General features: G+C 42.5%; 1 protein-coding gene across 1 annotated transcript; it reads right to left on the bottom strand.

Moving 5' to 3' along the window:
• Nucleotides 1–9,922: 9,922 nt before the first annotated feature.
• LOC307058868 (S-phase kinase-associated protein 1-like) lies at nt 9,923–10,444 on the bottom strand (the record flags this gene model as incomplete). The annotated part of the gene is made up of 1 exon (XM_079712575.1): nt 9,923–10,444. The coding sequence occupies one exon, from the start codon at nt 10,442–10,444 to the stop codon at nt 9,923–9,925; it is 522 nt and encodes a 173-aa protein (XP_079568701.1).
• Nucleotides 10,445–26,374: the final 15,930 nt, after the last annotated feature.

The raw sequence follows: 26,374 nt of genomic DNA, 5'->3' as shown, positions 1-26,374 counted from the left end.
CACTGAAGAAATCAAAGAGGGAATAAAAAAATACCTAGAGACAAATGACAATGAAAACACGATGATCCAGAACCTATGGGATGCAGCAAAACAGTTCTAAGAGGGAAGTTTATAGGTATATAAGCCTACCTTAAGAAACAAGAAAAATCTCAAATAAACTATCTAACCTTACACCTAAAGGAACTAGAGAAAGAAGAACAATCAAAACCCAAAGTTAGCAGAAGGAAAGAAATCATAAATATCAGAGCAGAAATAAATGAAACAGAAACAAAGAAAACAATAGCAAAGATCAATAAAACTAAAAGCTGGTTCTTTGAGAAGATAAACAAAATTGATAAACCATTAGCCAGACTCATCAAGAAAAAGAGGGAGAGGACTCAAATCAATAAAATTAAAAATGAAAAAGGAGAAGTTACGACACCCCAGAAATACAAAGCATCCTAAGAGACTACTACAAGCAACTCTATGCCAATAAAATGGATAACCTGGAAGAAATGGACAAATTCTTAGAAGGGTATAACCTTCTAAGACTGAACCAGGAAGAAATAGAAAATATGAACAGACCACTCACAAGTAATGAAGTTGAAACTGTGATTAAAAATCTTCCAACAAACAAAAGTCCAGGGCCAGATGGCTTCATAGGTGAATTCTATCAAACATTTAGAGAAGAGCTAACACCCACCCTTCTCAAACTCTTCCAAAAAATTGCAGAGGAAGGAACACTCACAAACTCATTCTATGTGTTCACCATCACCCTGATACCAAAACCAGGCAATGATACCACCAAAAAAGAAAATTACAGACCAACATCACTGATGAATATAGATGCAAAAATGCTCAACAATATACTAGCAAACAGAATCCAACAGCTCATTAAAAGGATCATACACCATGATCAAGTTGGATTTATCCCAGGGATGCAAGGATTCTTCAATATATGCAAATCAATCAATGTGATACACCATATTAACAAACTGAAGAATAAAAACCATATGATCATCTCAGTAGATGCAGAAAAAGCTTTTGACAAAATTCAACACACATTTATGATAAAAACTCTTCAGAAAGTGGGCATAGAGGGAACCTACCTCAACGTAATAAAGGCCATATACCGCAAACCCACAGCAAACATCATTCTCAATGGTGAAGAAAAGAAAGCATTTCCTCTAAGATTAAGAACAGGACAAGGATGTCCACTCTCACCACTATTATTCAACATAGTTTTGGAAGTCCTAGCCATGGCAATCAGAGCAGAAAAAGAAATAAAATGAATACAAATTGGAAAAGAAGAAGTAAAACAGTCACTGTTTGCAGATGACATGATACTATACATAGAGAATCCTAAAGATGCCACCAGAAAACTACTAGAGCTAATCAATGAATTTGGTAAAGCTGCAGGATACAAAATTAATGCACAGAAATCTCTTGCATTCCTATACACTAATGATGAAAAATCTGAAAGAGAAATTATGGAAACACTCCCATTTACCATTGCAACAAAAAGAATAAAATACCTAGGAATAAACCTACCTAAGGAGACAAAAGACCTGTATGCAGAAAACTATAAGACACTGATGAAATAAATTAAAGATGATACCAACAGATGGAGAGATATACCATGTTCTTGGATTGGAAGAATCAATATTGTGAAAATGACTATACTACCCAAATCAATCTACAGATTCAATGCAATCCCTATCAAATTACCAATGGCATTTTTTACGGAACTAGAACAAAAAATCTTAAAATTTGTATGGAGACACGAAGGACCACGAAGAGCCAAAGCAGTCTTGAGGGAAAAAAACAGAGCTGGAGGAATCAGACTCCCTGACTTCACACTATACTACAAAGCTACAGTAATCAAGACAATATGGTACTGGCACAAAAACAGAAATATAGATCAATGGAACAAGATAGAAAGCCCAGAGATAAACCCACGCACCTATGGTCAACTAATCTATGACAAAGGAGGCAAGGATATACAATGGAGAAAAGACAGACTGTTCAGTAAGTGGTGCTGGGAAAACTGGACAGCTACATGTAAAAGAATGAAGTTAGAACACTCCCTAACACCATACACAGAAATAAACTGAAAATGGATTAGAGACCTAAATGTAAGACCGGACACTATAAAACTCTTAGAGGAAAATATAGGAAGAACACTCTTTGACATAAATCACAGCAAGAGGTTTTTTGATCTGTCTCCTAGAGTAATGGAAATAAAAACAAAAATAAACAAGTGGGACCTAATGAAACTTAAAAGCTTTTGCACAGCAAAGGAAACCATAAACAAGATGAAAAGACGACCCTCAGAATGGGAGAAAATATTTGCAAAGGAATCAGTGGGCAAAGGATTAATCTCCAAAATATATAAACAGCTCATTCAGCTCAATATTAAAGAAACAAACAACCAAATCCAAAAATGGGCAGAAGACCTAAATAGACATTTCTCCAAAGAAGACATACAGATGGCCAAGAAGCACATGAAAAACTGCTCAGCATCACTAATTATTAGAGAAATGCAAATCAAAACTACAATGAGGTATCACCTCACACCAGTTAGAATGGGTATCATCAGAAAATCTACAAACAACAAATGCTGGAGAGGGTGTGGAGAAAAGGGAACCCTCTTGCACTGTTGGTGGGAATGTAAATTGATACAGCCACTATGGGGAACAGTATGGAGGTTCCTTAAAAATCTAAAAATAGGGCTTCCCTGGTGGCGCAGTGGTTGAGGGTCTGCCTGCTGATGCAGGGGACACGGGTTTGTACCCCAATCTGGGAAGATCCCACATGATGCGGAGCTGCTAGGCCTGTGAGCCATGGCCGCTGAGCCTGCGCATCCCGAGCCTGTGCTCCACAACGGGAGAGGCCACAACAGTGAGAGGCCCGCGCACCATAAAAAAACAAAACAAACAAAAAAACCCCTAAAAATAGAATTACCATATGATCCAGCAATCCCACTACTGGGCTTATACCCAGAGAAAACCATTATTCAAAAAGACACATGCACCCCAGTGTTTATTGTAGCACTATTTACAATAGCCAGGTCATTGAAGCAACCTAAATGCCCATCAACAGATGAATGGATAAAGAAGATGTGGTACATATATACAATCGAATATTACTCAGCCATAAAAAGCAACGAAACTGGGTCATTTGTTGAGACGTGGATGGATCTAGAGACTGTCATACAGAGTGAAGTAAGTCAGAAAGAGAAAAACAAATATTGTATATTAATGCATGTATGTGGAACCTAGAAAAATGGTACAGATGAACTGGTTTACAGGGCACAAGTTGAGACACAGTTGTAGAGAACCAACGTATGGACACCAAGGGGGGAAAGCTGTGGGGGATTATTGTTGATGATGGGATGAATTGGGCGATTGGGATTGACATGTATACACTGATGTGTATAAAATTGATGACTAATAAGAACCTGCTGTATAAAAAAAATAAATAAAATTGAAAAATTAAAAAGAAAAGAAATAAGCTATGCTATGTTAAGCCACTGAAATGTTTAGGTTGCTTGTTACTACAGCATAACCATGCTCATATTGATGGATACCCCTGTTACAGCTCTTATCACATGGTGGTGTTACTGTTGGTTTTCCATAGTTGAATCTTCGCAGTGAACAATGGAGATTTGTTCTGGTAGAGACTGTGTTGTTTTCACTCCAATGTTACCAGAATTTTGCAAAGTAACAAGCTGTATTCGTTATTTATTGCCACATAACAAATGACCCCAAAACTAGTCGTTTAGAGCGATCGTAAACATTATTCTCCTCATGGTTCCCGTGGGTGGTTCTGGCTCTGTGTCACTTGTGAGGTTGCAGTCAAGATGTCAGTTGGGGCACCAGTCCTCTGAAAGCTGGGCGGGGCCTGAAGGATCCAGTTCAAGGTTGCTCTCTTACATGGCTGGCAAGTTGGTGCCCGTTGTTGAGAGGCCTCAGTTCTTGCCCACAGGGGCCTCTCCACAGGCCGTTTGAATGTCGTCACAACATGGCAGCTGGCTTCCCTCAGAGCAATACAGTAAGTCCCCTACGTACAAACGAGTTCCGTTCCGAGAGGGTGTTCTTAAGTCCAATTTATTCGGAAGTCCAACACAGTTAGTTGAGGCACCCAACTAACAAAATCGGCTATATAGTACTGAAGTGTAATAGGTTTATAATACTTTTGACACAAATAATACATAAAAAACAAACGCAAAAAATAAAGAAAATATTTTTAATCTTATAGTACAGTACCTTGAAAAGTATCGTAGTCCAGTACAACATCTGGCACACAGGGCTGGCATTGAGTGAACAGGCAAGAAGAGTTTCTGACTGGAGGAGGGAGAGGAGGTGGGAGATGGTAGAGCTGAAGGATCCTCAGCGATAGGAGATGGAGGGCAAGCTGCAATTTCACTCATGTCTGACGTTGACAGAACGCAAGTTCACATCTTTGAAAGTTCACAAATTGAAGGTTCGTATGTAGGGGACTTAGTGTAATCCAAGGGCGAGTGAGATGGGAGTGATAGTGTCTTTTATGACTTAGCCTCAGAAATCACACACGGTCACATCTGCCACATTCTCCTGGTTAGAAGTGATTCACTAAGTCGGGCCCACATTCAAAAGAAAGAGAATTAGGTTCTACCTTTTGGAGGGAGGAGTGTGACAGTGCTCTGAACATTTGTGCCTCCCCAAATTCATACCTGAAATTCTGACCCCTGAAGATTATGGGATTAGGGCATGGGGCATTTGGGAAGTGAGTAGATCGTAAGAGAGGAGCCCTCATGAATAGAATTAGTGCTCTTGTAAAGGAGACCCCCTCAGGGATCCCTTGCCCCTGTCACCATGTAAGGAAAGAGTGAGAAGACTTCAGCTATGAACTGGGAAGAAGGTTCTCACCACAGGTGGCCATGCTGGTGCTTTGATGTTGGACTTTCCAGCCAACAGAACAGTGAGAAATAAGTTTCAGTTGCTTATAAGCTACCCAGTTTGTGTGGTATTTTGTTATCACAGCCTGAATGGACTAAGACAGTATCAAAAAAAAAAATTCTGTGACCATGCCTTTAAATGATCACACTAGCACATAATGGGTCCTCAGTAAATACTTCCTGAAGGAGTGATCAGCTTTTTTATTCAGTATGGTAGAAAGTGCCTCAGCCGGTTTTCTCTTTTACTTCAGCATGTCCAAGTTGTTTTTTTCCTCTCTTCAATTAACCTTTATTTCAAACTTCATCTCTTCATTGCTTTAGCTTATTTATGCTCCAGAGAATGAATTATGTATAACCGGTACCAGACAAGATTTTTGAGTGTGCCTGAGGAGCTTAAAACAGTAGGAGGGCTAAGTCTCATCTGGCCTGTAAAGTAGACCCCCCAAATCATCACAGGAAATAGAAAATTTTTTCCTTTCCAAATGTTGAGAAAATCATCTTTACCTTGTTATTAGAGGTTTTTCCAAACGGCCAGTGAGATGTGGGATTTCATCATCACCATTTGTAACTACAAACAGCATCATTTTCCTCACCTATGGTTTTCTGGACAAAACCCTGGCTGGTCTCATTAGTCAGGTCATTTTGTCGGCTTTAAGCTGATATAAGATTCTGGGTAGTGTTTCTGTCAACTGCATTGCCTCAGCATGGCCTACAGTGCTAAAAATATTCCTTTCCAAAATGCCTGAACTTCTAGGTTTGTTAAAGTGGATTGTGTTAAATGTTCACGTCTTCAATTCAAGAAATATCATTTACCTCCAGCTTTCTTAGGGAGAAATGGAGCTTCTTGTTGACTAAAGCTCTTCCAGGCACTGTCTTCTCATGGGGAGACCCTTGCTGAGCCATGGCCTAGAATCCTCTTGGTTAGTGGTGATTTCTCCCAGCTTCTCAGAGTGGGAATGGGACACCTGGGCGGTCAGGGCTGGTGCACCAACCCAGGTGATGACTCCCATGTTGGTGAGGAAAGGCCATAGCTGGAGCCCATCCTTGGCCCTTCATTGTGTACATACTCTGGGGGAAGTATGGAGGGAGAGGTTCTCCAGCGTTCATAAGCCACCCCACCATCTGTGCTCCATCTATGGCACCATGTAGAGCCCACGTCTCATCCTCCCCAGAGGAAACTCCCCAGAGCCCAGGCTGTTCAACCTTGTCTGTTTCTCTCCTTCACCGACGTCTCCACTTCTACATATGCTAATCTTCTTTACTTTGGGAGGAAATTTCACTGTACCCTACTGTCTTCTTGTACATTTTATAGCCAAGCTTTACCAGGATGGTTAACTGTTCTGCATTCATTTCTTCACAGTGAAGTCCCTTTTTATCCTCCTGCACTTGCAATATTGCCTGTCTTGTATTCCAGGGCATTGATGTCTCCAGGAAACATTTTGGGAATTGGTGGGGGCCTCATAATGATCGGGGGCCTCTAAAGGAATGTAGCAGGTGGAAACCAGGGATGCGGGATACTCCACATGTATGGATTCGTTCTACACAGTAATGAAGTGCTTTAAACCTGTATAACTCTTAAATGCCCTGCTGGTTACTTATATGAAAGCAAACCTGTTTGATTGTATAGACACCAACTACTTTTTATATAATAAGACATTTTTTAAACAGTTTGAGTATATGCTGACTTTTCCAGTAATGCTGATACGAGGAGTTTAGCATCTTAGAAAATTCCCTGACTCCTGGGAGCCACTTGTATTCAGATTGTCAATGCTATACACTCCCCACATCTGTTCTTTTAATGGCAGTGTTTCTGTGATTCTACATGTAGGTGCCTTTGTCTTTCTTCTCTAAGACTCTCTTTTCTCCCTTTTCTGCAAAGGTACCTACTTTTGGGGCTCTGTATCTTACATGTTTATGCCAAATTAAGCTAAGCAGCAATGGATTTAGGTTACGTATTGCTTTTAGGTGGAGTGGCTGTGTAGTGTAATGATTAAGAGTACAGATTCTGCCCAGCTCTGCCTGGGAGCAGGTCCTGGCTCTAACTTTTAGTAGACCTGGGGACACAGCATCCTCATCTACAAATAACGAGACCCACTGAAGAAGCTGGAGGGGGTGAGGGCTAGCTACTCTCCCATAATATCTTTATCAGGGTTTACTGTATAACAAAATGAACTCAGACAAAGTTTCGCCACATACACAGGCATTTGTTAGTCAAACAGTAACAAGTGAACAGAAAACATGCATATCATCTTTTTGTGTGAGTGTGAGACGTGCTCTGTCATTTTTAGCTGTTCTGGCTTTCACCTTTCATGCAAGGTTGACTTGAGGTGCTCTGACAGGTAACATCAGGCAAATCCCATAACAGTGGACAAATACAGGACCATTTAGGGACTGAGATTTGGGTACCATTCTCAAGGATGCAGGTCACAGATCTTGGTAGATTCTTATACTTTGTTGAAGGGGGGAGATATCCTAAAAATATGTTAGCCAGAGTACCTTAATGTTGCCTGTCAAGAGTCTTCCTTGAACATTTATTATGCTGTTTAGCAAGCCAGTAATTTCACCAGTAAGAGTCTGTTTCTGACATCCATCATGCTAATTAACCCAACCTTGAGTCCTGATGGAAATACAGATAACAGAAACTTTGTAGTCGCTGCCTCTGGAGTGTGGTCCTTCTGCTATGACATCAGTTAATCATTCTGAAGTACAGATTTTTTTTATTAGAGCAATGCATTGGCCTTTCGTGTTAGAGCTTCGACTAGCTAGAACATACTTATGTGGGAGCATTTTAGAGTAAATTACAGACCTTGTACCACCTCTTGGGGCTGTTGTGCTGCTTAAATGAGTTACTATATGTGAAGTGCTTTGAGCAGTTCAAGCGACGTTGTATGTGCTGTATAAGTACAGTTGACTGTTGAACGACATGGGTTTGAACTGCATGGGTCCACTGACATGTGGATTTTTTTCCATGGTAAATATACTACAGTACTATATGATCTGTGGTTGGTTGAATTCGCAGACATGGAGGACCCACCCTAAATTATATGTGGATTTTCAACTGGTGGAGGGTTTGAGCCCCTAACCCTCATGTTGTTCAAGGGTCAACGGTATATGCAGTATTGTTATTATTGTTATTAGTAGTCTGAGTGCTTCGACATATGTTGTCCGTTTGGTACCCTAACATGGTCTTATTTTCCCACGAATTGGCTGGGTTCTCGTACAGCAAACTGAAAAAAAAGCATAGTGCAGTCCCTCCACATTATTCATTGATTGTGTGCTTGCAAATTTACCTACATGCTAAAATTTACTGGTAACCCTCAAATGAATACAGCACGTTCGGTCATTTGTGAGTATGCACAGAGTGGTGAAAAATGAGGGTCTGGGGTCCACCGAAATGAGGTGGAACAAGGTGATGCTCTGTCTCCTCGTTGCAGCTCTCACACTGTAAACAAGTGTCCTTCTCGTGGGTCATTCAGAGACAAGTTTTTGCATTTGTTGTTGTTGGTGGTGGGTGATTTCACTGTTTAAACAACACCCTTGCTTAGTGCTCAAGTGTTGTCTAGTCTTCCTAAGTGCAAGAAGGCTGTAAGGTGCCTTCTGAGGAAACATGTTTTAGATAAGCTTCATTCAGGCATGAGTTATAGTGCTTTTGGCAGAAGTTCAATGCTAATGAATCAACGGCATATTCTAACTAACGTGTCCTTAAGCAGAAAGACACGTAACACATTGATTGGTTGATGAAAATGTTGTGATCAGAAGCTCACAGGAACCTAACCCTGTATTTCTCCTAGGAGCATCGTTCAATACTCATTAAGTCAGTGTTCATGGCAACTTTACAGAACATAGCTACCATGAGTAATGTGACTGTATCACTTTCTTGAGGCTGCCTTTTCAAAAGTGTTCCTCTGCAATTATTCAAGAATCTCAGGGGCAGGACCAGTTACAAAATTTGTAGGCTCACGCAGAATAAAAATGCAAGACCTCTTGTTCAAAAGTTAAGCAGTTCAAGATGAGCATTGAACCAGGTAAGCTGAGCATATGGGGTCCTCCGTGAGTGCAAGTGTCACAGGCCCACAAAGATGGTCCAGCTCATGGGTTTACTCGATCTGAAAGACTGTACCTCAAAACAGCAGGCTGGGAGAGAAGGGGGAGAATGTGATGAGCCCACAATGGCTATTGCTTTTGGTGGCCAGTGTGGAAGGTGTCACAGTTGAAAGTGAAGGCTCACAGTTCAATGGACACAGCTTGTCCACTAGTGTATAATGTCCTTGCTGGTCCAGGCCCTGCCCAGGCTGCCATGTTCCTATTTCTAGAGTTCCCATCACATGATCAGTTACCCATCCCCAAAGCACAAACACCATGGGAGGGTAGCCAGCTCTTGGTAGAGTGTGGAGTGCAGCCCAGACTTCTCCCACCTTTTTGAAGCTCTCTTTGGAGGACTTATTTGGCATCTCATCTCAGTACCCCCGATGGTTTTCTAAAACGTTCGATTTTGGGGACGTCCTTAATATTTTTACCCAGGAAGGTCCTGGAACTTGATGCTAATTTGACTTTTCTTATTCTAGAGGTCTTCACAGCAAGGGGGAGGGGACAGCTTTGCTAACTTAAAGGACCAATTAAAAAAAAAAAGAGAGAGAGGATGAGGATTTAACTTTTTTTTTTTTTTGCAAGGTGTTTTATTTACAATGCCAGCTTTTAAAAGTCACTAAAGTAAAGTTAACTGGACAATAAACTAGGCAGAAATTGCTTTACAAAGAGAGGGAAAGCCCAAAATGCCACTTTCTATAGACAACCCACAGTTCAATTTTATTCAGAGCAAAGAAAAAAGAACTTTTGATCATACTAGAAGAAACTGAGCCATAAGTTTGGAATCTGTACTGAAACTACACATGCAATGAGGACAACGTTCTGCTAATACAACTGATTGGCTGCTGCATTTGTGGACTGTTTTTCTAATATTAACAATGATAAACAAAGCAGTGCAACTAGTATTTGGAACAGTCCTTACAGTGTTACAGCATCAGCCACAAAATTTCTCTTCTCCTCACACCACTGCTTCTCTTTGCATACCTGGGCTTCCTCTTCTACAATAAAATCATTTTTGATATTGAATGTCTTTCGAATCTCCTCAGGAGTTTCCCCCTTGATCATATTGGCAACAGTCTTGCAGGTAACATCAAGCAAACCTTTGATGTCTAAGTAGTTTGCTGTCAGTATAAACTCAAAAAGTGTTCCTTGGTCAACTTTCAGGAATTCTTGATCCCAAACAGGGAAATCATCTGTTCGCTTTTCTTTGTCCTCACCACCCTCAGGAGGGGGAGGATCATCCCTGTGGTGGGTGCACCACGGAACGACCTCTTTTAATATTGCTGCGTTAACATTTGGCAAGGGCACTGGATCATCATCTCCTTCGTCACCCATTCCCAAATGTTTCAATATGGTCTTAATAGTCACAGAGTGTTTCGCAATTTCAACATCAACTTCAAATATCTCTCCATCAGAACTCTGCAACTCAATTGAAGGCATGGTGTTAGGGCTCAAGGAGATGGCAGGCCAGAGGCTGATGAGAGCAGGGGGGCGTCTGCGAAAAGAAAAACAGAAAAGCAAAGAACAAGGCCAACATTGTGGAGCGGCACGACGTCTGCCTCGGATTTAACTTTTTTTTTTTTTAAGATGTTGGGGGTAGGAGTTTATTAATTAACTTATTTATTTTTGCTGTGTTGGGTCTTCGTTTCTGTGCGAGGGCTTCCTCTAGTTGCAGCAAGAGGGGGCCACTCTTCATCGCGGTGTGCGGGCCTCTCTTGTTGCGGAGCACAGGCTCCAGACGCGCAGGCTCAGCAGTTGTGGCTCGCGGGCCCAGTTGCTCCGCGGCATGTGGGATCCTCCCAGACCAGGGCTCGAACCTGCGTCCCCTGAATTAGCAGGCAGACTCTTAACCACTGCGCCACCAGGGAAGCCCCGGATTTAACTTTTTAACTCTCTCCTTTCTCTCTCCTTCCACATACATACACACGCTCCTGTACACACTTCCAGTCTCCCTAGCCTGGCAATTCAGTTAAATTATACCTTTCGGTTATATCAATATCTTTTTTTTTTTTTTTTATGCGGTACGCGGGCCTCTCACTGTTCTGGCTTCTCTCGTTGTGGAGCACAGGCTCCGGACACGCAGGCTCAGCGGCCATGGCTCATGGGCCCGGCCGCTCTGCGGCACGCGGGATCTTCCCGGACCAGGGCACGAACCTGTGTCCCCTGCATCCGCAGGCGGACTCTCAACCACTGCGCCACCAGGGAAGCCCTATATCGATATCTTTGTTTTATTACTGTGAAATTTAAATGTAATTCACAATTTTTCTATTTATTATGTCGTGCATCTTATCATGTATTGCTTCCTTTGTTGTACAACTCTGCTTGGAATAAAATTTATTTTTTAATTATTAAAAAAAAAAAAGGGACCAATAGTTTCATCCCCTCAAAGTGTGAAAGCCTAGGAGTTTGCCCGCATATGAAGAGGCTACTTACGTTACTCTACATAGAAAATAATGACAGTGTGCTCCAAGGTACTGTCTGGCTCTGCCTTTGGAGCAGCAGCAAAGAACTGACACAGAGAGGTCATACACATTCATTTCTTTTTTTGGTTTGGCCTGTAAAGAGTTTTTTTTTGTGTGTAAAATTTCAAACAAGTTGTCAATATTGAAATTTCATAAAGCAATCGATTGTAGCCTCTCTGGGAAAAATCTGTGAATCTGAAAACAGATGGCTTATATTCCCACATCTGTCGTTATCTGGAGCTGACAGCAGCTTCCCCGACACGGCAAGCAGGAGCTTTCCTCTTCCAAAGCCCCCTGTGCCCACTCCTTCCCTTCACCTGCTGGGCCATGTGGGCAGGGCTGATAGATGCTGACAGGGACTGTTCTGAACCCATGGGTGCCCAGGTAGTGCCAGTTGTTAAATATTCAATATTTTGAATATCACCCCCTCCTGGAGCCATTTGCGCTGCTAACCTTGCTCTGCAGAGAAGCAGCTGTCAGCTTCTTGCTAAAAAACTAAATTCAGACTCCTGGGTCATTCTGTTACAAAGATTCATCTGTTAGATTGTCAGGATTCTTCACCACTTCATTTATCCGGAGCGGGGCTTCTAGATGAGTCTAAGGAATTCACGAACTCTGGCTATGTCTATGCTGATGGAGTGGACACCCTGGGAAGCCAGTCTGCATGAGGACTGAGGCCCTTCCTGGGGGATAATTCATCCTGATGAAACAAAGAGCCAGCTCTGGAGAGCCCGACCCTGTTAGAGGAAGCTCCGCTGTCAGAAAACGGTGTGAAGTCTGCCGTTTGGACTTCTCTCTGCATCCAGCCCTCACTGGATTCTCTCTGGATTCTCGGAGAGTAGAACAACAAGTAAAAAAGGAACAATTTCTCTACAGACTCTAGGGTATCCCTTTAACAGAGTTGAACATAAAGGAGATAAAGAGACATTCTCCCATCAATTCCCCATGGGCACTTTCAACACTTTGAACGCACCTGTACACCTGGCAGACACTCCAGTGCCCCGTGGGAGAAGACATGTGGCCCTGTGGATGGTTTGGGGTCCTAACTAATCAGCATCACACATTTCCAGATCCTGAAAGTGTAGCAGACTTAAGGAGCCAAATGGGTTCAAACTCAGAAATTGAGAATATTGCAGGGTAGTTATATTGTCTGCAGTTTTCCTAAAATATTTCATTGTGGATGGTGGTGTGTGGTGTGTGTGTGTGTTTATTAACTTCAATATATACCCTAGGAACTGTTGATTAACATTTCGATTATTTGTAGTCTGGTTACCTATTGCTGCATAACCCACACTAAAATTTCCTGGGTTAGAAAGCAGCGTATTACTATCGATATTTCTCATGGGTCTGTGGTTGGACTGACTCAGGTGGGCAATTCTCACTTGGAGCCTTCTGCGTCGTTGCAGCCTGATGACAGCTGGGGCTGGAGGCACCTGGAGCCTTATCTGGGCTGGATGTCAACATGGATTCTCTCCTCCTGGCTGGCGCCTGGGCTGGGATGGCTGGAACAGCTGGGACCTAGCTGAGCATCTCTTTCCCCTCAAGTCCCCTCTCACTCCTACAATGTGCTGCTGTCTTATTTTGCCCCTTTAGTCCGTTGGTAAATGTCTTTCCCTACTCCCTCCCCACACTTTTTTCTTGTTTTGCGGTACGCGGGCCTCTCACTGTTGTGGCCTCTCCCGTTGCGGAGCACAGGCTCCGGACGCGCAGGCTCAGCGGCCATGGCTCACGGGCCCAGCCGCTCCGCAGCATGTGGGATCCTCCCGGACCGGGGCATGAACCCGCGTCCCCTGCATCGGCAGGCGGACGCTCAACCACTGCACCACCAGAGAAGCCCACCCCACACTTTTATTAACAGTTTCCGTATTAAACTCCCCTTGCATTACCCAATCTGAGTGCGTCCTCTCTTTCCTGCTTGGACCCTGACTCAGACACTAGGTCAGCTGGTTTCTCAACTAGGGACCATTTTGTCCTTCAGGAATGTCTGGACAGATTTTTGGCTGCAATTAAGGGAGGATGCTACTGGCATCTAGTGAGTAGAGGCCAGGGATGCTGCTAAACATCCTACAATGCACAGGACAGCCCACAACAGAGACTTATCCACACCGAATGTCAGTAGTGCCCAGGCTGAGAAACCACACCCTAGGTGTTAACTCTCACGTCTGCTATACAAGTATAAAATCAACACAAATTTAGAAATCACATAGGAATAAAACTATATAACCAACGACATTTAAATTAACAATGTTAATTGAAAGTAAAGGATGCTGTTGTCTTGCTGAAATTAAACTGCTGCTCACACAGTCCGAGGTGGTCCTGACTGCTGGGTGCTGGTTGTGTGTGAATTTGGTGGATGTCCATCCGTAAACCAGCCAACTCCCTTCTCTCCAGACGCCTCTCTGCTCAAGCTCCCAGGACACCTCTCCTCCTAGGGCACACAGCGGGGTCTTATTGGCTTTTACTTGGCATCAATATAATTTTCATCTAAAGTTTACCACTATCGTTTCTCTCATTAACTCGTGTCCATGGAAGTTATGCTAATTGGTACCAATATACACGATTGCCAAGGAGAACCCTATGGCAGTTCTCAATCCTTCAGATATTTTTAAAGATTTTGTCGAAATGAAAGTAGGAGACTAAAATAGAATGTTTATAGAGAGCTCATGCCACCCTGAGAAGCTATCCTTGGAGTCCTGGGAGAGAACCGCTCTTCTGGTATTCGATGGAAAATGGAAACAGACCCTGTTCCTTCTCCTGGTTGAGGATGGAGATACAGAAAGCCTCCACTGCGGGCAGAAGCCTTTGCTAATGGACAACCACAGCTTTCTTCTTGGCTCTTTTTGTAGTGCCTCAAATATAAAGAAAGGACTTTCTAATAAAAGCTTTATCCCCTAGCCACACAGCGGGAAGTTCTTACACATTCCAATCAACGTGTTTTGCTTTCTCAGCTCTGGCTTTCTTAATGAACTTAATGACAGGAGGATGGCAACATGGGATTTTTCTTTTCATAAAAGATATTTGTTGGATTTCCTCCTTTTTTCCCTGGCTGGGGAAGTGTGTAAGCTTCTGAGGGCTGTTGAGTTTGCCCTGTACAGACCAGCTCTGTAAAGATCCTGTGTTCTATATTCCACCCAGGACATGCAGACCTTTTTCTTGTATTTAATAACACATTCGGCCTACCAGATCCATCTTGTCTTGCTCTTTCTTTTGTTCACGTGTTAGCACCTTTTGCAAATCTAAAGCAATTATGAAGCCATTTAGAAACAATAATGCTTAAGTGCAAATACTTAAATGTTATTAAACTGTTACCATCTTGCTGAATTATTTCCTTATGGTTAATTACTTCATTTCTTTATAGCTAGCCATGATTGATTGCTGGTTAGGGCTGTTTCTACTCTGTAAGAAAATATAGTTATGTACTTTGAAACTGTTAGGGATGCCCACCACTGCTTTCCAAATTCTCTGAAAGCATGTTTTTTTTTTTTTTTTTTTTGGTCATGGGAGTTCTTAATTTTAATTTAGTTTTTATTTTTAAATAAATATTTAGCTACAGTGATTCTGATGAAAAGCTCTTTACTGGCTTAATGAATTTTATGGGTCTATATAACATCAGTGTCTTAATTACTACAAATGGATAATAAACCCTCTCTCATATACGGGAATGGGAAACACACAGAGTGAGTGCCATTAGGAACAATTGGATTTTCACTTGATAATTCAGTAAAAGAAGAAGAAAAAAAAAAAAGAAAACGTAAATACTGCAAATAGCAGCCCAAGGGGTAATCTCTGCAGCTCCACCAGAAACCGTAGAGTATAACTAATTTTTACAGAGATTTTCTCCGTGGTTTTTGGGCTGTGACAAAAGCAAAATATAAATTCATGCAGGGAATGAAATAGTTGTTCATTTGGTAGGTGCTAATTAATTTCTCCCTGTATGTCAGAGACATTTAATTCCTCATCATAAAAGGTCCTTGAATTTAGGAGGACACCCGGAGAGGAATCTATGACCCCAGGCGAGTAGTTGCAGTGTACTAGGAAGAGTATCGTAGGTTCTTATTGTGTGTGTGGCTTTAAGAAATTCACTTGGTTTGAGAAACTGTCACTTACTGCTGATGCAGAGTGGCCTTTGCCTGGTTAGCAAAAGGCCAATCAGAAAATAATCTCAGAGAGGTAGTAAGGTCAGTACTTCAAATAAGTGAATGAAGAGTTATTTAGTAGATCTTGAATGAACTGTTGAATTACCGCACTCTAAATATTTACAAATCAGAGGTTTTCAAACTAGAGTGTGTCTAAGAACTGCTTGGAAAACAAAGTAAAATGAAGATTTGGGAGCTCTTCTCCAAGAATTGACTCAGCAGGTTTGGGTGGAGTCTAGGAATCCTTTATTGATAAGAATCACAGGAATGGACCATATTTTGAGCACATTGGTTTCTCTTCTCTTGGTGGGTTAAACATTCCCCTTGAAGTTACTCCTTTTATTTTTTTCCCCCATTACATAAAAGTATTTAATTTTACTCAGTCCCTCATCAGATGGGCCCAACTTTCAAGTTAAAAATCTTAAAACCTGTTTATATACAGAAGGTATTTTCCCCACCTTCTTGGCCATCCAATGCGTTTACGGTCTTTGAATTATAGCAGCCCAGAGATCGTTCTAGAAAATGGCAGTTATTTGAAAAGCTTATAAATTGTACATAACTGTATCTCTACCTTTTTTTCATAGCTCTGGTTTGAATTAAGATAGGGAATCTGCAGCCCAGGTCTGAAGAAAGATTGTGCCCCCAGCTCCAAAAACTTAATTTATAAGCTTCTTATAACAAGATTTTGGTTGGCCCTATGTCTACAATGTTATTTGATTAAAGATTTATCACTTTAATTGGGGTTTAGCTTTTATTTCTGATACTATAAAGCATTTTCTTTGTCCTGTATTTTGCTCCTTTGCATCCCCACCTCCATTTTTAAACCCTCAGTGTTCCATAATATGTCATTTATTTTCAAATGAACTAGTCACAAAACCAAAACATTTTCTTCATCTACTTCAATTTAGAATCTTAAGAAACTGAGCCATTTTCCTCTTTGAAAAAAAAGACAAAAACCATTTTCCTCTTTGGAAAAAAAAAAAAAAGAGTCCACCATATCTAACCTAAGAGGACCACTGGGGTCCTAGGTAATTCTTATATATCACTTATTAGTACAAAAAATTGAGGTTTAAGTTTTGATTCAAAAAATAACATAGTTTCAATTCTTCAAGGATTTAAAAAGTACAAAGGAGAAAATAAAAATCGCCTATTGTACTACCCTGATGTAACTCAGTTAATATTTTGGCAGAGTTGACTTTCCATCTTCTAAGTCTAGATTTTGTTAAAAGGAGTTTAAATTTTACAGTAGTCGCTCTTAGAAATTTATTAAAAACCTATGACCTACATGGTCACGTTTTGTCTTGTCTTTTGGAGCATCTCCTAAGAGGAGAGAGGCTACACTGTGGGGTTATTTTTTTTTAATTTTATTTTATTGATGTATAGTTGATTTACAATGTTGTATTAATTTCTGCTGTACAGCAAAGTGATTCAGTTATATATATATATTCTTTTTCATCTTCTTTTCCATTATGGTTTATCCCAGGATTTAAAAAAATATATTTATTTACTTATTTATTTATTTGGCTGTGCCAGGTCTTAGTTGCGGCATGTGGGATCTTCATTGCCGCATGCGGGATCCTTAGTTGTGGCATGTGGGCCCTTAGTGGCGGCATGTGGGATCTAGTTCCCTGACCAGGGATCGAACCTGGGACCCCTGCATTGGGCGTGTGGAGTCTTAACTGCTGGACCACCAGGGAAGTCTCTATCCCAGGGTATTGAATATAGTTCCCTGTGCTATACAGTAGGACCTTGTAGTTTATCCATTCTATATATAATAGTTTACATCTGCTAATCCCAAACTCCCACTCCATCCCTCCCCCACCCCCTCCCCCTTGGCAACCACAGTTCTCTCACTGTGGGATTGCTGGAGATACTTCAGAGGCTTTGCACAAATTCTGTTATGGGCTCTTTTCTACTGGTTCTCTCTCCTAATCCTCTTGGAGGTTATGGGATCCAATTTGGGGGACCAGTGAGGGCTTCCCTGGTGGCACAGTGGTTGAGAGTCCGCCTGCCGATGCAGGGGACACGGGTTCGTTCCCTGGTCCGGGGGGATCCCACGTGCCGCGGAGCAGCTGGGCCCGTGAGCCATGGCTGCTGAGCCTGCGCGTCTGGAGCCTGTGCTCTGCGGCAGGAGAGGCCACAACAGTAAGAGGCCCGCATACCGCAAAAACAACAACAACGACAATTTGGGGGACCAGTGAAAGAAATTTCTCTCTTCTTCCTTCCTCCTCCCCCCTCATTTCTTTCCTCAGCTGGCCCTTGTCTGGGTGAAAACACAAACCTTCCTGTGGGGATCTTATTAATCAGTACCCAGATGACACACTAGAGAGGTAGATTTTTCTCTCTGTTGTGACTGCTGTAATTTGATATTTGCCATGCCAATAGCCACCACGTGCTGTCTTGTAGTTAAATGACATTATTTGACATCCTTTGTCACATGAGTAATCTTTATCCTATGCTGCCCATTTATCTTCTTCCGGTCTTTTGGTGACAATCTTTGTTCAAATAATAACGGTAGCATGTATCCATCAGTTATTGACCATTTACAGTGTGCTGGGTGCTGGCATGAGTGCTTAAAATATATTTACTCAGAATCCTTGCAGCCTTCTCTGAGGCCAATGATGGCATCATGTTTTGACAGGCGAGGCACTTAGGTTCAGAGGGTTAAGTAATTTTCTTTGACGTGGCAGGTTCCAATCCTGGTTTCCTGCATTGCTCGCTCGTGGTGACAATAAATGGAGACTGATGACTAGGCAGTATTATTGTTCGTTTTAAAATTCTCTACAGTCAGTGCTCTTCCTTATTTCCTGTACTTGGGGAGGATCACACCTTCCACCCCACCCCCTGGCCCTTGGTACATTCCTGCTTAAAAGATTGCTTTGGCTTCAGGTGTGTTTTGAGCTATTTCTAATCCATTTCTTGATTTCGTTTTCCCACCATTTTTCTCAAATGAAGGCTCCTGGAGGACAGTCTGGGCCAGGGTTAGCATTGTTTGATGGAGAACATCATTGGTCTGAGCACATGAGCCCACTGCCCCACTGCCAGGAAAAGTGGAGCGTGGTGATGCTCCCTGGAGGGCTGAGTTTGCCTCGGTCATTGACATTCTCATCCCAGTCCCCAGGGACACCACTGGCCAGGTGTCTCACCACAGTTGAAATGCCCCATGACCCTGGTACAGAGAGAAAGTCAATGGTCTGCATTAAGATCGAATCTCTTTCTAATTTCGGTGCTTTAGGAGGGTGCTCAGATATACCGGTCCCCGCATTTCCGAGAGATGCAGAAAGAGTACCAACCTAGCTCTCCAGACTATGCCAGCAAGTTGTGTTCACCAGCTGCGTTTACCCCCCTCCTCTGGTTGCATTTTCTTCTAAAATGGCTACTTAACAGCACAATGTAATCTTGATCAGCAAATCCCATTAGGAGATGGTCCCTTTGCAGGACAATCTCATCAGAAATTCCCCTGGAGAAAAAATTATATTAAATTTGGTTGAGGGAATCCTAATTCCATCCAGTACAGCATCTCTAAAATATATCCTTCTTGTGATGAGACAAGAAAGGCCTGTGGATTCATCCTTATCTTGCTGGTACTTGCTTCGTAGAGATTTTATTTTTACTGTAGAAAGGATAAATACAGCAAGTGTATTCCATTTGGCTTTCCATGTGAGATAAAATACTTATTGAAATGAGGAGTGTTGGAAGCCTCTGAGACTAGTAAGTCCATAGAACATCTGGAGGAGAGACCAAGAAAATGCTCGTGTAGGTTTTTGTTGCAGGGAGGCAAGTGGGACTTGGGCTGTAGGAGGTGGGCGGCTGAAAATGCTTTGTCTCATTTGAAAAGACGGAACAGGATTAGGCCAGGAGGTCCCCAAGGAGTTGGGAATCACGTGAACCAAGCCTGTTGTAGGCATAACACACTTTATGTGTGAGAGTTGCTTTGCCAGTTCTGGGACTGTTTGCCTGGAATCCAATCTGGGGGAGGAGGGGTGGCCCCTGCAGGCTCCTATAACGCCTGGCTTGGTTGGGCCAATGGGATGCGTGGGTGGGAGGTTGGAAGCAGAGGTAGGGGTAAGCCAGGGTCTATTTGCTCCCATCCCCACCCCTCTGTCTTGGGCAGTGTCTCTGGCAGCAGCTGTGATTCCTCTGTGGCCTCAGCCCTGTTGCTTCAGGGCTGTAAGGACGTTCTGCTGTTGCTTTTTCCTGGGGCCGCCTCACTGTCCCTTATTGGCTTCTCAGCACTTTCCTCCTTTGGGTAATCCATTCCTTGCTTTAAATTCCCTCTGCTTCGAATGCAGAGAAGTTTCCACTTTTCTGGCAGGATCCTGAAGGATACAACCTGAATTCTTCTGTTTTTAGAAGTGGCCCCATGAGAACCATACATGAACCATACATGAGGCAGATACATGATTGGTTTATTCTTCACTTACAGTCGTTCTTGTCCTTCTTGTTCCTCCTCCTTGTATTCCATCACGGACCTGTTCTAGACTTGTATCTCTGCTGATCAGAGCACCATTGGAAAAGAACTGTTGGTTTCATATTGATAAGGTTAATTGACTGGATGGATTTTTGGGGTTCAGTAAATAGACTGAATGCTGCAGCCCCAGAGTTGGGAATAGATAGGAAGCCCAGCACTGCCCTGGTCATAGAAACGCTCCTGCTACTACTTCCATGGCTGACCTCTAACCTGACTTTCCATCCTGATGATCCCCGAGATTCAGAGTCCTGATGGATAGAATGCTGTTGGCTGAACTTAAGTCATGAGGCCCCCTCCATCTGTACCAGAGGACCTGGGAGTGGGGAGGAAGGAGCCCCATGCTTTGATTTCCACAATGACTGGGAGTCTCTGTAGTTACCATCCCACAAAGACCACACACAAAGGAGAATAGATGATGCCCCAGGGGGAACTGGGCCACTGTTGGGAAGGGGGTATGTAAGCTGGGCAGCCATAGTGGGACAGATATTCACCATGTGCTTGATGAAGGATAGTTCTTGTTGGTTACTGTTCCTATTCCAGCTTCTCTGGGGAGGGTGTCATAGTCACTACTGTTTTTTTGTTTGTTTGTTTTTTGACATTCAGCTAAGAGCATCATTTCATTTGTCAGTTTACAGATGAGAAGACAGTGGCCCAAGATGCTGAGATAAATGCCAAAGCTCACACAACTGGAAAAGTAGCACAGCTAGATTTTGGTTCAGGTGTGTCTGACCCCAAGGCTTTGGATGGCAGCCAGGAAGCCTCCTTCTAGAGAAGCTAGTTATGCTCACTTTTGTGGTTGCATCCACCTAGAAGGAGCTCTGTAGGATTATCTCCCTTCAGGGACTCATGGTGTATACCATACTAGAGGCTCTGAAAAGTCCTAAAATGATAGACCCTGTAGAGCTTTGTTGAACTTGTAATTTACTAGCCTAATTTGACCTTGGAACCCATTATACTTATTAACATCTGTGTTAGGTAGGGTTCTCCAGGGAAACAGAACCAACAGGATACATATTCTAAGCTGGAGAGGCAGGGAAGTTGGTGGTGTAATTCCAGGCTGAGTCTGAGGCCCGAGAACCAGGGGAGTCAATGGTGTAAGTCCCAGTCCCAGGGTGGGAGGAGATGAGCTGAGATGTCCCAGCTCCAGCAGGTAGGAAGGACAAGGGGCCATTTCCTCCTTCCTCACCTTTTGTTCTATTGAGACCCTCCATGGATTGAGCCTAATCCAAACTGGACTTTGAGTTCCCCAAGTCAAATGCTAATCTCATCCAGAAAGACACTTGCAGACACACCAAGAGATAATGTCTAACCTGGGCACGCCATGGCTAGTCAAGGCCACACATGAAATTAACCATCACAGTATGTCCTCTGATAGACACCATACTGGAAAATTTCATTGCACCGCCGCTCATGCTTCTAGGTGAATAGGTGAGGATGCTCCTGGCTGAAGATGAATAGCACAGGGGCTATGACTGCTGTAAGGAATGGGGGGAGATATTCTGGTAACTCAGTGTGCTGTGCCGCACTGGTGCAGACTATGCCATGCAGTTTTGGTGCCAGGCCAGAAATTCTGGACTTTTTCTTCTCATTCTCAAATAAATAGGCATGCCACCTTGCTACGTCACCTCATAAAATGATTGAAATGGATTTAAGTAGATTTAGGGGACTTAAGGTCACCAGAAGTCTCCTAGATGTTTCAAAATTACATTTGCGGCCAACATTGGTTTCAACGTTCTATTACTAGATTATTGTATTCTGGGATTAGAGGCACACTCCTGATGCCATCTTGTCTTTCCCCAACCAAGATGAATAGAAAAGAGGATTCTATAATTTCATTCATGCATTTTTAATTAAAAAAGCAATCCCTCCTCAAATCTTTTACATCTGACTTTGTTTTAGAAATCAACACAGTCATCTTTCCAGATGGAGTTTTCTAGCATGCATGTGTATGGGTGTGGGTGTTAATGGTGGCAGCAGTGGTGGTCATTTCATTTCCTGGTATCTTCATTAGAGAATTAAAGAATAAGGTCTCTGAAGAATGACAGTGACTGTATTTGAACCGTCAGCCATCTTCCCATGAAACAGTGCAGCTTGCATTTTTGGCTGTAAAGCTGCAATACTATAAATCTGGAAAGAGACAGGCAAATTACAAATTAGGCATCTTGTGCTATTAGCTGCAGATTTCATGGTAAATTCTGCACATAAAAGTTTCCCTGCAATGGTTCTATCTATGAGAATTTGTACTCCATATATATCTTTCAAAATGAAGATCAATGAATAATGCTTTGGCTAAGCCATAAATACATAATGAAGCATCACCTTTGATCTTTCTTGCTTTCTATGAGGTCAAAGTTGGGATAGGTTATAAATCATGATTTATGCCTTTAAATCTCTGTTTTGTTTTTTTTTTTAAGTAGCCTCTTCCCCGCATTGGTTTGATTTTGAGGTGTTTAATTATTCATCAGTCTGCAGTACCTTCACTTCTTCGATATTAGGTATATTTGTTTAATTTTGGATACCATTTGGTTTTTGAGGTTTGCCTTTGTTTTTCCATCTCAGTGTATCGTTTTGTTTTTGATCTATTGCATTTTAATAACATCACTGTGAAGACTTAGCTGCAGTAATAAAAAGCTAAAACACATCTGTATGTACATGGGATCAACTGCAATGGAAATAATAGATTTTAAAATAGAACTCTGAGGCATTTTCTTCACTGGGTACATCTTTTTTCTATTTTTCTTCAAAACTCAAACATCTAAATGCTCACAGGAGCCGTGGGGACTCAAACACATGGGATGGTTCTCACGCAGTTATAATGACTTTTAAAATACTGCTCAATGGTACAGGCATTTGATGAGAAGGAATTTTTTAAAATAGTGTTTCTTTATAAGATAATTGATTAATAGTAAGAGAAAACTCGAGTTGGTTTTGCAAACCCGGGGATGAGGTGCAGCGGGGAGGCACACATACTTTTCAACCTAGAGAGACAGCACGCAAATTCCTTTTTATCTTAGTGGTTGGCTTTAAATTTTAGGGTTGATGGATAGACAAGACCGTAATGTATCTAGCCCCTAAATTTTCTGCTCTCTGATGTTAAAATACATCCATCAACCTTTTAGCATAACTTGATGCTATAATTGGATACTGGCACAAGCTTATTTCATACATTACTTCTGTTAATTTGTTTTTATGCCCCAGTTAAATTTCCCTGCCACTCAGTACCTCATGGGGAAGAAACAGTTGGCAACATACTTAAGAAAAACCCTGGAGTTCCTCACATACAGGGTAAAATACCTCTTTTCTCCCCCATATTGTCTTCATACCTTGAGAGTTAGTTCTGCCAAGGATGAGGTTGTTGAAACAGCACAGAATATTTTAGTGAAAGCAGCGTCACCTCATTAAGCATCCTTAGCAAGGATTGAATATGGCCTTGTGGCCACTCTCGTGAATATAGTCCCCGCACTAAAAAACATTTATCGCCACCATTAAAAAAAGAACTTTTAAAATGAGTTTGAAAGAAAGCCATTACCTCCTTAACTACCAAATAAACTCAGTGGTCTATGTATATTATGATGAAATATCTCTGGTGCTTCCATCTTATTCTCTTTGTTCCATAAGCTGTAATTCATACCGTGCTTTTGCTGACATTTGGGTAACTCTCCTCTCCAGGTCCCTCCCCAGGCCCGGCAGCAATCTTTGCTCACTTATGGTTTTTTGCTTTGTTTGATTTATGCTCTTGTTTTCATCTTGGATTTATGCTCTTGTTTTCATCTTGGAATCAACTTGTTTGTTCATTATTTTCTTTTTAGCTGCATGTGTGCATGTATGTGTGGATATAGCCTAAGGTATAGAAACTTGAAATAAAAGTTGGTTGCTATGGAGGGTGGTAGGAACAGGCTATCACAGCAAGCGTTACTTTTAGATTTCTGTGAGTGTTTCTTGCAAATACTGTAATTCACTGATAAGTATAGACTAGACTGCAACATATTTGGGAAAACTTAAATGAATTGACCTAGATCATCAGGAATAGAGAAGTATCCAGTTACTCCACCATCAAACTGACCAAGGTCTAAAAATCTAGTTTCTCGAAAGCTCCATGAATCCTAAGAAGACATAGTCAACAGTTTTCTATTCCGAGGCGACAGAGCACAAAAGCTTTTCCTTTTCATTTTCTCTTGGCTGCTTTGCAGTAGGTTCTGAATATGGCTGTGCTCTGTCTTTAAAGGCAACAATAGGAGTGGAGTTTGGCAAAGTCTTTTGTAGGAGTAATAGAATCCCTGGGAGGTGTGAATTTTTCTGCCAGTCAGCCGTTTTATTAGCCTTGTTCCTAACATATACCCAGCAACATCCAAAATGCTTTGGGCAAGAATTAGCTAAGTCTCTCTCTCCAACTGGCCATTCTTTAATTGCAAATCATTGGTACCATTTTATGACTGGAGGTTTCCTGAACTTAATCCCAAGTCTTCTAATGCAAAGGGGCTTACAAGGAAACAACTAACCAACAAGCAAGTAAACAAGCAAACACCATATCTAAGTGGGTGAATGTTCATGTTCATTTTCAGCTCATAATCTCTCTAGTGTGGCTGAGGCCCCAGACTGTGTCCATGGAAGTTCCCACCTGTGACTTCCAGGGCTGGCAAGCAGGACGAAGAACAAAAGACTTGGTGGTTGCGGAGTGGCAGGCGGGCTAGGGAATGAGTCAGGAGACCTGGTCTTAATTCCTCCCATCTCTCCTTCCTTCCTAGATGTGACCTGACACCCCCCTAAGGTTCACTTTCTCATCTCGGGTGTCAGGATAAGGCCAGGGATGTGAAAGCAAACAAAGTAACAGATGTGGAAACACTTATTCATAACATAAATTTCTTAATGATTGTTATTTGGATTGATTTGTGGCAGCACCAGTGTCCTGGGAGGTGAGCGGTTCCATCACACCGGGGTCATGCTCAGAAGGGCCCTGAGCTTGGTTGAATGCTCTCCTGTTGCCATCTTGAAATTCTTCATACTTTTTGAATACAAGGCTCCACAGCCCCACACTTTCATCTTGCACTGGGTCCCCCAATTCTGTAGCCAGTCCTGATTATGAGTCCACATTTGGTTTGCACAGATGGATTTGTCCACCTAACAGGTGTTACTGGGCCCTGCTCTGGGCAGGTGTGATTCTTAGACCTGCGTCCGTTTCCATCCTCACAGAAAGGCAGCGGCAGATTGACTGGGAAGCTGGTGCCACTGAAGTCTCTGGGTCCCTCCCGTGCACGGCCCCCTCCAAGGCTTTGGGAGGGCCTTTAGAGATTTTGAAAGTATCTTTATGCAAAATTGTATGACCTTCCGCTCCATCTCTGCGTCCACCTCTGCTGTCAGGGAGCACTGTTTTGAGATTTATGGGAGTGTTTCTGGTTGTCATAGTAATCGGAAGGGGGCCATGCTGGCCCTTGGTGGCAGGGTTAAGGGTTGCTAGACTGCCTGAGATGCACACGCAGTCTCACACGTTAGAGAATTTCCTTCCTTCCCATGTGAAGTTCAAATGACTTAACCAGACATTCTTGTAAGTGAACACTGGTTTCTGTTTACAGAAGGCAGGATCTTAGTGCCGTTCTCCACGTAAGTACAATACATTTTTGCATGGTTTTAATATACACTGAATCATCCAGGAATGCAACTGCAGTAAAGTAAAAATAGAGGGCATATTGTATAGTGTGCTTCATCTGGAACTTTACTAAGAATTATCCTCTAATTTTGAGGGGTCTGGGGGCAACAGTGCTAGTGGTTCTTAACCCCTGATATGGCACTCTTGTCTGAGTCTACACTGGCTGAGGTGTTCAGGGTGCTCTGATGCACATATATCACACAGGTATACTTACATAGGCTTTATTTAGACATGTCCAGTCCAGCCTATTGATGATAAGGAGGTCCAAGCATCTGACATCTTGGTTTTTTTTTTAAATACATTTATTTATTTATTTATTTATTTTTGGCTGTGTTGGGTCTTCATTGCCGAGCGCAGGCTTTTCTCTAGTTGCGGTGAGCGGGGCCTACTCTTTGTTGCGGTGCCCGGGCTTCTCATTGCGGTGGCTTCTGTTGTTGCGGAGCACGGGCTCTAGGCGTGCAGGCTTCAGTAGTTGTGGCATGCAGGCTCAGTAGTTGTGGCTCACAGGCTCTAGAGTGCAGGCTCAGTAGTTGTGGCGCATGGGCTTATTTGCTCCGCGGCATGTGGGATCTTCCCGGACCAGGGCTCGAAGCCGTGTCCCCTGCATTGGCAGGCGGATTCTTAACCACTGTGGCACCAGGGAAGCCCCTGACATCT

Source organism: Hyperoodon ampullatus (assembly GCF_949752795.1).
Source record: "Hyperoodon ampullatus genome assembly, chromosome: 10".
Classification (NCBI taxonomy): domain Eukaryota; kingdom Metazoa; phylum Chordata; class Mammalia; order Artiodactyla; family Ziphiidae; genus Hyperoodon; species Hyperoodon ampullatus.
Note: the sequence above shows the minus strand (reverse complement) of the source record. Positions and strands in the feature narration are given on the sequence as shown.